This window comes from Falco naumanni, chromosome 1, assembly GCF_017639655.2.
Source record: "Falco naumanni isolate bFalNau1 chromosome 1, bFalNau1.pat, whole genome shotgun sequence".
Taxonomy (NCBI): Eukaryota; Metazoa; Chordata; class Aves; order Falconiformes; family Falconidae; genus Falco; species Falco naumanni.
Genome location: NC_054054.1, coordinates 94977871 through 94991826, shown reverse-complemented (window position 1 = coordinate 94991826; position 13956 = coordinate 94977871). Strand labels below are relative to the sequence as shown.

Sequence of the window (13956 nt, the reverse complement as noted above, 5' to 3'; positions counted from 1 at the left end):
CCCTAAATTCTTGCAGTCTGGAGTTGAGCCTAACATATTTATGCATGAGCATGTAAGCGTACTTAAGCACGAGTGTACAAGCATACTCATACGTTGTAAGCGTTTCTGATTGAGAGGGGTTTTGAAAACAGCTCAATATTTTCTATGCACACTGTGAAAACCACCAGTATTTTCTGCGATAGCACTTTGTTACCCTTTCAAATGCAAGGAAAGTATCTTTTTTTTTTTTTAATATCACTGCTAAAACTTATTTTGGAGCAGCATCCCCACCACATTTGACTTTCAAACATTGCTCCTTCTTACAACAACTATGTGAAAATTATCAGTGGAAACACACTGATCATTTTTACAGTATGAAGTTTACAGCTTCCTACAGTAGGAAAATTTTTCAACCTCATTATTATACACACTCTGAAGAAGGCCAGAAGTTATTACCTCTGTCAAAGTAACAGAAATAAATGCATAGAGGGATTGACTTGCTTGCCAAAGGGCATGCTACCAGAAATCTTGCCCAGCTCTCATCCCGCTGCCTCAGCCACGGAGCTGGCACGCCTGCCTACAAATTAACATCCAACTCCATTCAAGAGGTTTTAAAATGTATATGAAAATTAATTCCAAGTTGTAAGATATTCAAGGCTTCCCACATCCTGCCACATTGCTTGTTAAGAGCCCCTGAAATAATGTGGTACTCCCTTAAACCATTTGTGCAATTCATCTTTCATTTCTTTATAGCTGAGAGAACAACAAACTAAGTTATTCTGAAGCAAGTACATTATACAATAAAACTTCACAATGAAATATTTCTCTCTGAAGAAACCAGTTAAACCAAGGAATAGTACCCTAAAGAATAGATACAGAAATGGGGGGAGGATCAAGTTTTTGTCATAGTAGCAGCTCTTCCATAAGCATCTAATATCTTTTATCCATAGCTTTGCATTTAAAGTACCAGATTTTTTTATACTGAAGTATTTTTATTTGCCTAGCTTCTCCTCTCTCCCATTTTTTCTTAGACAAATTACTCAAATAAGCTCTAGAAGTCTGGTTAAAACTACTTCAGATGCTGCTGCAAATTATGTTTTAATAGTAATATTAAAAGTGCCTTTCAAAAAATGTTATTTGGACACTTATCTAAATCCTGTACAGATACTGCATACAAATCAAGAAAGGTTCAGGATGAGTGGCAGCAAGTCTGAAATACATGCCCAGATCTTTGTTAGTTCAAAACCAGAGTTCAACTTCAACTCAAGAAATGTAAAAGGTTTTCCATGTTTATTTAGTGCAATTAATAGTTCATGACAAGCCAATGAAGTCTACGAGACCAACAAGCTTGTGAAAGAAGTCTTGCAAAACAGTCATGAGAAATTCACCTGCTTGGCCATAACTAAAGCACTTTCACTGTGACTTTTTTCAAGAATTTTTGCCTATTCATCAAAACAGCTCACTACACATATCAAATGGCGAACAAGATTAGACAGGAGGTGAAAAAAAAAGAAAAGAATCACCAATTATCCAGCATTTTCCCCCATTGTCAGTACTTTGGAGATCTTCCAAAAGGCCATCCAAGAAAGTGCTGAGAAAGCTCTAAGAAAGGACAAAACAGCTCTGCATATCTGCTTGCTGCAAGTAACCTCAGCACATGCCAGCAAAAATACGCTATTTTTCTTACCCTTTAGGCCTTAGGTTCCTCTCCCCCCGAAATATTCCCTGGGCTAACCTGCTTCACTTCAGCATCCTTCTGATCAAGTCAGTTCCTAACATGAAATATTTAACTGCACTAACCTTGCAGGGATACACAGTGAAGAGAAGTGATTCAGTAATGAAGTGAGCAAAAAATATCAGATGGATTGAATTACTGAATTCAACTCTACAAAAGTACAACCCATTTTTCTGAGAGGCAAACAAGTAGTAGTAGCCATCAAACCCACAGAAGGAACTGCAATCAAAAGAGGTCAGAGCAGCAGAAACCAAGCAGAACTCCCAGCTACAAGGGTATATGCAAAAACCATATAATGTATTTTCTTATTTTCCCTGGTAGGAATTTCAACGCTGCCAATGGTGGTCATCGTTGGTCATCGTCCAAAGATGCACTGAAGAGCCTATTTTCAAGAACTGACCAGTGAACAAACTTCAAAACTATTGCCAGACCCAGTAAGATGGTGAGGATAACTACATTTAAAAGACCTGAATGGTAGGAAGCAAAGAAATAGCAAATGTTTCTTTCATAATACAAACATTTAAAGAAGTTATTTTAAACAGGTAGAGTGGACTTCACTTAAGAGATTATCCATGAAAGGAACGAGCTTATTAAAGTTATTTCAGTGCACCAAACCAAGACGCATGAAAACAGGACAGGTCAGCATCCTACAACACTAGTTCATGCAGAACCATGTACAAGAAACACAGGAAGTCTGTTCCACAAGAGATTTTTGGAGAACAAAGGGTATTTCTCACATCCCTCTTGCATGAGCTAACTCAAAAAAACCCCAGAATAGTGCCTGGCATAGGCTGCATGGACTTGCAGACAGACGCAGGAACAAGCCTCACTGCAGGACAGGAGCAAGTATGAAAATACCCTGAAACTGCAAGCCCTCCTTTCCCACATCTTGGGTGACAGCTACAGTTCATCCTGCAACCACACACCCCCAAAACCCAGCTTCCTTAAAGTGCTGTAATGAACACCAACATACAAGGCAGTATTTTTTAGTTATCTGCCTTTTCCAGCACACATACTCAACTGAAGTCTGTATTAGCTGCTCTGTACTGAGAGCACGGAGAACGTCAGCCCCTCTCCCATTGCTTACACTGATGCAGGTCACCAGCAACACCACACAGGAGCACCGGAGCCAGGTAACAGTAACTGGTAATGTTCACCAGCCACTGAGGAAGCAGTGGATGCTATGCACTGGCAAGGAGCCCTCAGCTAGTCACTCTCATTACAGTAACGACAAGGTACATTGTTGACAGCACTCCTTCAGCAGCACCAAAGTAACGCTACAGAAAGCTGCCTTCACTGCAGCTGCAAGTTATTTCCTCCCAGGGGCTCAGAACTTGAGCCACAGCTTTCTGAAGAGATGAGGCACAAGATACTTCTCCTTTTAGGAAGCCGATTAACTTGCCAAGTTTTAAAAAATCCCATTTTGTATCTCTGTGAAAGAAAGGGAGCAAGGCAGTTCACCCACGTTTTAAGCAGAGGCTATCCACGTGCAGCGCTCACTTCTGGTTGCAGAGGAAAAGACTGGGTAGTAAAGTCAGATTATTCGACATGCAAAACGCATTTTAAAAAAAATGACAAATCAGTTTCCTGTGGTCATATAAATCTGTTCAGCAGCTTCATCCCCCCCAGCCATTGAAACGAACCTTCCTGCGTTTTCCACATACTGGTTTGGTGCAAGGAAACTTATTCCCTCAACACGTCCCATTCCTTTAACATCTGTTCTTTAGAAAGTGCTTTTCTGTACAATCAAAATTAGTACAAAAAACCCAACTCACTGGCAAAGTAGAAAGAAGGGCCTGTCTCCTTGCTGTATGGTATTTTGGGACATGCTGAATTTGGGAAATAGAAAGGTAAATTAGCCTCTTGCCACGTGCATACTTCCCGTCTTCTGGAAAGGTCAGCGTCTTTTTTTTTTTTTTTTTTTTGAAGATTGTAGAACCATGCAGATATTTTTATTTACTTAGGTACTATTAGAACTGGATATTTAGCTTTACACGAGTGGAGATGAAATAACACACGTCTCAAGTAAGCCTTCCTTCTCAACTGTGATACTGAGGTCTTCAGTTCTTAATTAACACAAAAATAAACCTTATGTCAATTAATGGTCTATTACAGTCCACTGTAATAAGAAGGTTAAGAAGTAATTACACTAAAATAGAAATTGGCCCCTTTCTTTTTCAGCTATATCACTGTCATTCTTAACAGTTCCAAGACACCTTTGGTGACTGGTTCACTCTTAGTCCCTGGAGAATCCTCTGAAGTTTATATTATATCCACCATTGTACTATCTGGGCAATAGAATTTATGCTACTGCTGAGACAGAAACCAGATAAAGTTAGAGACAACACCAGACCAGTAAAACATATGCAGAAGGGGAAAGGGGAAGGGAGAATGGGACAGGAATGAGAGCACAAAAAAACAGGAAATGCATCTGTATAAAACCAAGGTCTGGTTTTACACAAGTTTGTTTTTAAACACAAAAGTTAAGTTTTTCAGAGGATTCCGGTTATCTGAAAACACAGGCAATTCAGCTACATGGTAAAACTCGCACAACTTCATTGTCATAGGAATGAATATATCCACCCTCTATTTAGATAACCAAATTTTCTACTAACAGCACAAGATAAGTTTGGGTCTTTGTGTGACACAGACCAAGCAGTCAAACTGCAAACCATGGCCAGCAAACTCTACCAGCCCAGTGATACTGGTTATCAGGGAGATCACACAGAGCCAACGCTTCGAGACAGACAGTACATTCTGAAACCAACGTGCAGTTTAGCAGCGTAAGAACAACAGCTCCGCATTCAGGTATGTGCATGTGGCAGTTAAAGGTGTGTGTACTGCTCTCTTTCAGCAGTGCCTGTATTTCAAACTCTCCTTGGCAAGGACATCTAAGTGGCTCACGGCTCCAGAAGTTACGAGCTGAAGTGTGTAATAGCTGTTTTTAATCGTCTGGCTGGTAGACGGTAAGATAGATAGTTGCTTGAATATTGTCCTTCCCAATTGTGTTTTGAGGGGGAAAACCCAATGATTTAAAACACTCCTTTGTCACATGTTTAGATGGGTTTACTGGTGACACGCAGCTCAGCTGCTCTGCTTCTCTTGAGCTCTTGTCAGCAGCGGGTTGTGAAACAGAAGCAGGACACTGTAACGACTGGCAAGGAAATCCCAGAAGTGCAGAAATATCCCATTAAATAGCATTAGATAAAAATACTTTTCTTTAAAATGGAAGAGTGCTTAATCAACAAGTGGAGGTCACTAGGTGTTTTGGATTCAGCTATCTCTTCACCAGAGAGGAAAGAAAACAAACCCCCAACTTGCGGCAGTGAGGGCAGTCCACTTAATGGATCAACAGGCACTTCTCTTCGCTGGCAGGCAGTTACTACTCGCCACAGACTTTCAACTTGTCCCAAACCATTACTGAAGATGGAGTTTCAGATCTCACCAGAAAACATTTCACACCTTAAGAATACTTCATAAGCAGTGCCCCCCCAACCCCCACGTCTCAGTGTGGCTGTCCTTGCAGACATCTTCTCTCTACCACACATGCAGGAAAAAACAATCGGGTGAATTTTGCAAGAATTATCTCAAAGAAAGCACTAGTACCTTGAAGGATAAAAAGGCAGTATAGCCCACTGAATCCTGATATCAATGGGGGAAAAATAAATTTAAAAATAAATAATAATTAATAAAAAAATAATCAGATAGCAATTTTAAAGAGACAAAAGGAAATCTGAGAACTTGTTTGAGCAAGTGCTCCAGAAAACAAAAGCAGCGGTGGTGGTTGTTTCTCAGGAAAGTTGTTATTCTGTACTTTCAAATCAGTTTTGCGAACCAGAATCAAAGTGCATTGGTATATTTAGTTCAAAGATACCTTGGGTAAACTTAAGATTCCCAAAATAACAGAACATAAGTTACGGGTATGCTCTTATAGTCACTCAATCAGATGTGAACGATTCCAGCACGTTGTTCTTTAGCAGTGCACTCCATAAGCAGCTTATATTTATCACCTTAGGCATTTCTACATTTTTCCCAAGCGTTCACACATCGGTAAATGGAGGCTGAAGTGAATACGTTACAGATGGACACATTGTGAGGAAACACAATCCGTCTAGGCAAGGTCTTCAAGTACTCGGCACAGGGAAGACTTGCAAAAATCTGAACTGAGTGCTGCACTACATCAGAAATCATTTCATGTGTAGCTAACTGTAAACTTTGTAAGTTAAGGGTACATTTGAGCCAATTCATGTTCACTAGGCAATAAACACGTCTGTACATGGCAAGAATATACTCTTTAAAAAAGTATCTCATATGGAGTTCATGATCCAGCTGGGTTCAATGGTTTCAGTAACAAGAATTTCGAGCACTTGATCTTTTACTGGGAAGGTGAGAGAGTATTTAGAAGAGTCACCAAGTAGCTACTTGAAAGAACACAAAAGGACATGCAGTTTCTGTTAAATTAGGTGTTCTTGGAAAAGAAGTATTTAATTACATGGCAGGAAACACCAAAGAATTCTCGTTTGACCCAACTTAGTTGTTTGCACTGGTATGTAATCACATACCTACAACGGACAAGCTGCAAAACCAACACAAAATGAGATCTAACAGTTTTAAGTTAGAATATCAGTGAAAAAACTATACAGACATCTGGTCAAAGCCAACCAAGGGACCAGGCTTGTACTTCAGTGCTGCAGAGCCCACTGGTTACAGAAGATAAGGATGGTGCACAATGGGAAATTGCTAGAAAGTCACATGCAACCATTCTGAATCAAATCTCAGATTATCTCATGTTTGGTTTTATTTTAATTAGGATTTGAGAGGAGAGTTTTCACCAATAAAGGTCTGAAAGCCTTTGATCATTCACTTTATCGGAATTCTATTTAATCTAATGAAAAAGCAAACAGAGGATCTGTTTACATGGACACCTCAAGCACAAGAGTTGAAAAGATCAAAGTAATACAATTAGCAAGGACCTGTGAGAGAAAGACTTAATCTCTACAAGTAACTTCCATTTCAGCTTCAGTACAAATGAGCTAAAGTGTTCTTCCTCCAAGTGTCAAAAAAGGATTCTCTCTATTTTTTTGTTTCTTAGCTATGTTACCACAGCACTGCAGAGATCTGACAGGATGTTTTCAAGTGGGTAAGACACAGACTTTTTAAAATCAGAATTCATTTCACACTAAACTTCAGATTCTTAGCCTTGTAAGTTTTCATGACACATCATGGACTTCCATTAAGTAGCAGTGTAAAGCTAAGCACCGGAAAACATACAAAGATGTCTAAAGGTACAGAAAATCTTTTATTAGAATCTAAGTCAATAATATACGTGACCCAATAAAAATCTTCCTCAGATGCTATAACAAGTATTGAAATGCCACGTTTTCAAGAGACCATCTGCTGTTTTGACATTTTATGACAATTTCCAAGCCTTCTAGCAACCTTGATTCTATCTCTTTCGACAGCATGTTTTGCAGTGAGGTTTTTTCCTCTGAATTGGGCATTGATTTATCATACATTTATAATGCTTTAGAAGGTGGTGGTTTTTTTTCACATTTTACTTTGTAACAAGGTAACCCACATTTTCAGCACTTCACTGTATGTGAAATATGCCCATCTGATAATGCTGGAGACTAATTGTCAAAGTCAGAGCAATACATGAGCTGTTTCATATACTTATTCTTGACTTACCAAAAAGGAAAGGTAAGCAACACATGTTTTATTTTGCTTAAACAGCAGTGTTCATACTGTTAATAATGCTAGTAGTATCATAAAGACAGCATTTCACTATTTGTCAGAACTAAAGTCAGGTTTTGAAACTGAGGTCATAGCCTTGCAATAAAACAAGTCCTAATTATAATCAAGAAACAATCAAGGGATGGTGTGTCAAGAGCATCAAGAGAACTTGAACAAACTTCTTTCAGCAGGTATTCTTTAGCAGCTCCCAGGTTGAAATTTCATCTTGGTCACTGGCATCCTACTGAAATCAGCATACTTGAGTTTTCATTTTAACCAGGTGGCTCAGTTTTCAATGCTCTGCTCATCATCTTACAAAATATAAAACACATCTACTGGTGTAATCTGAATGATACCCACGTTTGAAGCTTGAGATTAAATACATCCCTGCACAACATAAGAACTTAAAAAGTTACATATAACACAAAACGTTTCCTACCATACATAGCATGCGTCTGTTCATGCGCACCATACTGTGTTGCAGAAGAAGATACTAAACCAGGCTGTGCGTGTGTTGGTGGTGCCATCATTCTAGCGTTGCCCTGTATTACAGGGCTATAAACATGAGGATGCTGCATTCAACAGAAATAAGAAAACAGACAGTTAACTGGAGGACTATTACAAAGAAACTAGTGTCATCTAAACAATAATTATGTACTTACAAACAGTAACAGCTTGGCCTTACTAAAATGCAGAGCAAACTAAAGATTTCATCCTATCACAATTAACCCAATTGTTTCAAAAAAAACTAAGGACATTATCTACAGTATGCTAGAAAACGACAAAAACCACTGGCGTATCTAATTTTTGCCACTCTCATAACATACTAAGCTTATGTACATAATTATATATGTACCCAATTACTTATGTACATTTCAAAGTCCTTGAAGTAAGAGAAGCACATCAAATAGTTTATTTTTAGAATACATAACTAGGAGATGTCCTGGCCATGACCGGAAAGGAATTCTTCAAGGAGCTAAAAAGGCAGTATCAATAAATGCCAACTTCTAGACTGACCTTAAAATTAGTTACATGCTCTGAAGCACATTACACCACCACCATGTATGCTCCAGAACACAGAAACTGTTCAAAGTGACTTCTAACAACTAGAGACAATACGGTATTTAGGACTGACCCTCTTAATTATTTTCATTATGACTTCTCACGTACACTGAAAGGACTCTTACCTGAGACTGGTAGTGTGGCACATGCTGCACAAGAGGCTGATTAGGAAACTGTTGGGGACTATATGCAACGTATTGTGTTGAATAAGCAGGTGGCGTAGCTACAATTGGTGGGCCTGCTGCTGAGGCAGGATGCATCATGGTGCTCTGATGATGTTGGTCTTGCCGTTGCTGTGGCATATTTGGTACTGCAAAGCAAAGAGCGCCTCACATTAGAAACACAGGATGAAGAATGATGATCTTCCTGAAAGGTTTTACATTGCAATGTCACTGTGACCCAGTGGAATATCCTCACCCCTCACCTTAACTACGTATTGAAGCTCTATCAAAAAGGAACAGCAGAAAAAGGAGTTCCTCCAAGAAACATGTGATTTTCATCACTGCCTTTGAGTCATGTATATGACAAGCTCGGGCCTACTTTTTTTGTGAAGGAAGGAAGACAGAGGGAGGGAAAGACTGAGAAGAATCAGTAACGGAAGAAAAAAGGTTGTATCAGGATACCCCATTAATCAAATTTGATCCTGTCCCCTTCAAAAGGTTTATTTCACCCTCTATGGGAACAACTCAGCAACAGTTCCATCAGCTGGAGAAGCTGAGTCTGTTAAAATTACTTGTGCTTATGACTGAGAGGAGCAGAATAAAAGTCTCCACGCAGCCACAATCTGAGGCATTCACATCTTTTAAGCTCTGTGCTACCCCTTCGGATAGCACAAAGCAACTTTTAGGTCACAGTCAACACTGAAGGGGACAAATGAACCTATAAGAAGAAGGAGTAGGAATAATTAGAAGGAAGAAAGATTAAGAGAGCAGAGCACTGTGGTGTGGGACTACCTGAGCTATCCTGGTAAGACGACCAACTGAACCACAGCAGCAGGGCACTCCGAACAAACTAATTCAGCCTACTAAGCAACAGGGCATGAGAGTTCAAGGTGAGCTTCAGCTTGCTGCAGTGAGACTGCAACTAATAACTATGCTAACTCAAGCACCTGTAAATTCCACTGCAGTGTGCAATGTAGACAGACCCCTCAGAGAGAGGAAAGGAGGGAAATGTTGAGATGTCAGTAAATTCATTCAGTGATGACTGTATTTACACTGCAAATCAACAATAGAAAAAAAGTAAATACAGGATCCAACTTGAACAGAGTAAAGGCACTGAACTTTAACCCATGCAGCTCCTTCAGGACTATGCTGCACACAGAACAGATATGCAGAAAGTAATGAAATTTAGAAAAGAAACTGAGTATAGGAAAGCAGCCTCACACAGCAAGTGAGTACACAGCAATATAGTTTTGATTAGAAAAATCAGTGTTACCAACCAAAAGATTTCATGGATCAGGTCACAGTAAAGTTAGTGTTTCTTAAAATAGAAATACATTGCAGGTTTTTGTCTTCCCTACATGCATAAAGGCTACTTGTTTGTTTTGAAACAGCAGAACTGCTCTTTTAAACAATTTCTTCCTCCAGTGACTGGAGCTGCAGCACTGGAACCTATCATCATGACCCACTGTATAAAATTGCAAGAAAGCACGCACTGTGTAGAATTAAAGCATTATCTGAAACATGACTATAAAAAACAAGACCAGCATCTTTGTGCTCCTTCGCTGCACTGTGCAGAAAAGAGTGCATCTTGCCACACATGTTCTCATCTCCATAGCCACAGGTGTCACTTGCTAGAAACATAGTATTGTTAGTCTAGCTGTTCAGTTGCTGTTGCAAAAGGAATGCAAAAGAACAAACTAGAACCAGCAGCAAGTGCTGTCCAGAAGAGTAGCACAGAATATTCTTTCGGAAGAAATAGCCATCCTGCTTGTTGACAAAAAATACCCCAAACCTCTACTAAAGTACCATTCAGGACTCTGCTGTAAACCAGTGCAGAAAAAAGTTCCCTTTAAACAAACCCGTAACATTCATGAAACATAGGAGATGACCAGCTTACCCTCACATTCCAAGTAACAGACATTTTCCCATTTGTCAAATCAGATTCCAGACCAAGCAACTCCCCATTACTCAAATTTATCATGTTTTGGCTGAATTAGTTTATCTAGAAATGCATTAGTATTTGTGCTTACTTCCATTTATTAAAAATAGCATTTAAAATATCAATCGAAAACAAGTTAACATGGGATTAGAAAACACACAAACATTTGTAGATTATTCATGCTGCATGCAGACTAAGAACCAAACAGGCAGTATTATTCTCACCTTTACCTGCTCTATATGTCTTGGCTTGGTTCACTGGCATGGGCGTCATAGGAATAGGATACAAAGGCTGAAACAGAAGGAGTTGAAGCTATGACATTCATTTAAAAAGTGAGTGTGTGTTGGGGTGGGGGCCCCAACTCAGCTTTGATGTGTTTTAGTCTGTTATGTTACATGATTTAGTGAACTCTGCCTAACCTATGATATTTTCTTGGATCGCTGTGATTAAAGTCTGCATGTACAAACAAGGAAGACAGTATGGTTCGCAACAATCAGTCAAGTAATGCTACTCACTGCTACTTCAAGCAGTGTACCAAATCAGACAGCTTTATAACATTAGTTAGATTTGAAATTCTAGTAATCCCTACAATGACCAGAAACTAGTGGGACACAGCTGGAAGCTAAGGATGAAGAAACAGCTGCTCGAAACTCAAGAGTGAGAGCACGCTTGGAGGACTGGGGAGGAAATCTGCACAGATTAACAATAAATGTGAGTAAGAGCTGCTGGAATTTACAAGTGTTTAAGACTATTAGAACATCTAGACTGAGGGACCACTGGGAAAAGTCAGTATTTACATAGCTAAAACTAAATCGCACCCATATTTACAGAAGTAATGTAAGCTGTACCATTTAACTGTTTTTTAGATCTCGTAAGTCTCCTCAACTCGCTGACAATCATAAAAAATGTTAACAAGTTTGCAGCATATGCTGCACTTTACCTGCACGCCTGGACTCACTGGAACTGGGTACATCATATTTGGTGCAAAACAGACAGGCTGAGTGTACACTGGGGTTGGCTGCTGATGACCCACCATGGAGGGGCTAGGTTGAGCTTGCGGACGAGGGGAGGTTGGTGTAGTAGAAGGTTTCGGCTACAAACAGAGTTCAGCAATGCATATACAAGGTTAGCTTGATTACCCTCCTAGTAAAGGGTCTGCTTATAAAGATCTACTCAAAGGCAATGTGAAATAGTATCAAATAACTTACTTGAGCAAAAGATCGAGGGTTGAACTCTTTTGCGTTGGGATTAAGTGTTGATTTTCTAACTTGCCTAAACATAAAAAACAAAAATGATGTTCAGCATTATGCTTTTACAAGTGTATCTGCAGAACTCCTTAACAGTTAAAAATTTAAAGATTTGAAACATCTCATTTCCATCTGTGAGTCAGAATTTTGAGAACTCAAACAAACACACAGCATGCAAAAAGCCAATCTTGCTGACAGTACTATTACTATAATTATCCATGAAAAAAGTTTTCCTGCTGTTGATACTACAGCTCACATGATCCAGGAAAACATTTAAATAAGCATTTAGATAGGAATTAGGCATCAACAGGACTAGAGTTCAATATGCAGCTCTGCCACAGACTCACGAGATGACTTTCAGTACAGTCACTTCACCTGTTCCCTCTGTGTAACAGAGGGTACTTAGATCAGGCATGTAACCAGCAAGACATTACACATTCATAACAGCTTTTTCTACAAACTGCTAAATGCTAATAACAGATGTGCTTATTCTAAAAGGCATAATTACTCACTCAGAAGTATCTTTCTTCTCCTCTTTATCCTCTTTATCTTGTTTATTTCCAGGCCCAGATGTCTGTACACCTTGTGAAGTTACCTCAGGCCCTCGCTTTTGCTCAGAACTATTACTTATTGAAGGAGAAATACTTGGACTATTAGGTTTGCTACTGCCACCGTTAGAATTATTATTACTGCCAGTTTCTATGATAGATTCTTTAGGGGTTGATTCTGTCTTTTCTTTAACTACATCTCTTGATTTTTCACCTTCTCGGGTTTTGTTTAGCAGCTGATCCACTGCATCTGAAGAGGAACTCGACTGTAACTGAAGAAATACAAGGAATATATTCAGTAAATTGAGGTACCGAACTAGGGAGAGACAATCTAATGCTATTACATACAGAGTATGATACAGTCCCACAGACCTCAATCATCTGGAAATGACTATTCAAAACATAGGTTTACATTTCTATTAGAAAACAAATCTATGAACATTGACAATATTTTAAGCCTACACTGTGAAGGAAGATCTTCAGCGACTCAGCTGACCTGTATGTTGACTAGGAAGTGACAGGGAAGCTGAAGACAACCCTCTGGACTCATCCCCCTGTGTGATTTAACAGTAACACTTGAAAAGCTAACCTGATTTAATAAACCACTATAACCAGGAAATAAGTAGTATGAATTAATCTTCAATTTTCCTCAGCAAAACCCTTCATTTAATTTGGAAATAGCTCTTACGTATGGAGTGTAAATGTGATAATTATTTGTACCCAACGATCAAACAGCTTCAAGTTTTCAAGTTCTATTTTCAGCATACAGTCAATATGCACATTTACATGTATTAGGCAATAATACTAGCAAGAGTCAGCATTGATTTTATACTATCTAGCATGGATTCCTATAGATATTTTCATAAATTAAGCACAAGTAGTAAGAATCTGTTTTGCTGTTAACCCATGCAGTGTATTTAATTCATTAAAATAATCTGGATGCACATGAGAACTGTCATACCATCAAGTTAACATACAAAGAAACTTACCCTAAAGTCGTTCTTAAATTTCTTTAAATCATCAATCTGTTTTCTATGTTCTGAAACAATTGGAGATACACCTGCCAAATAAAAGACCAACGTTGTCCCAGTATTTCTAACACAATTTTTATATGCAACCCCTACACATCACTAAGTTTGCAAAAAGGTAATGCTGGCATATCTACATGATACAATTTCATTTGTAATTTAGTATAATTCCATGAAGTATGTGTATGAGCACACAAAAATACTCCGTGAAACCACGGCGTTACATAACTGACATCTCTATAGTCCTAACACATCACACCAAAGCAGAAGCCCTGAGGTGCAGGGACTGCAGAACTCAGCTGAACACAAAAAAGCATGCAACAAACCCCTCAAAACCTAACATGCCAGCATTTCAAGACATAGCAAGTAAAGGTGAAACCCTGATGAAGGTTAGGTTTACTGTTGGACTCGATATTAAAGGTCTTTTCCAATCTATGATTCTGTGACTCGAAGTTCAACAACATGAAAAGATTCTTTTAAGAACCGAGTGAACAAACAATGGTGCAGAGAAAGCCAAATTTAGG

At 39.0% G+C, this 13956-nt stretch overlaps 2 protein-coding genes across 24 annotated transcripts in view; one reads left to right on the top strand and one right to left on the bottom strand.

Moving 5' to 3' along the window:
* Nucleotides 1-6892, top strand: part of SH2B3 (SH2B adaptor protein 3) — a 46082-nt gene extending 39190 nt beyond the window's left edge. The window contains exons 8-9 of one of the 2 annotated variants that reach the window (XR_005829940.1): nucleotides 2036-2156; nucleotides 4569-6892. Coding sequence is in view for 1 of the 2 variants with exons in the window: in XM_040608872.1 (XP_040464806.1) it covers nucleotides 2036-2091 (56 nt within the window). In the remaining variant the exon portion in view is untranslated. Of the gene's footprint in view, nucleotides 1-2035; nucleotides 3484-4568 lie in introns of those variants that run through there. The other variant, XM_040608872.1, reaches the window with a different exon arrangement.
* Nucleotides 1-13956, bottom strand: part of ATXN2 (ataxin 2) — a 52513-nt gene that overhangs the window by 8511 nt on the left and 30046 nt on the right. For 12 of the 22 annotated variants that reach the window (XM_040608770.1, XM_040608666.1, XM_040608680.1 and 9 more), the window contains 8 exons: nucleotides 13394-13464; nucleotides 12369-12676; nucleotides 11818-11881; nucleotides 11550-11702; nucleotides 10834-10900; nucleotides 8635-8819; nucleotides 7887-8019; nucleotides 3490-3543 (listed from right to left, as the gene is read on the bottom strand). In XM_040608770.1, coding sequence (XP_040464704.1) covers nucleotides 3490-3543; nucleotides 7887-8019; nucleotides 8635-8819; nucleotides 10834-10900; nucleotides 11550-11702; nucleotides 11818-11881; nucleotides 12369-12676; nucleotides 13394-13464 — 1035 coding nt within the window. Of the gene's footprint in view, nucleotides 1-3489; nucleotides 3544-6994; nucleotides 7759-7886; nucleotides 8020-8634; nucleotides 8820-10833; nucleotides 10901-11549; nucleotides 11703-11817; nucleotides 11882-12368; nucleotides 12677-13393; nucleotides 13465-13956 lie in introns of those variants that run through there. The other 10 variants (XM_040608805.1, XM_040608752.1, XM_040608814.1 and 7 more) reach the window with 4 other exon arrangements.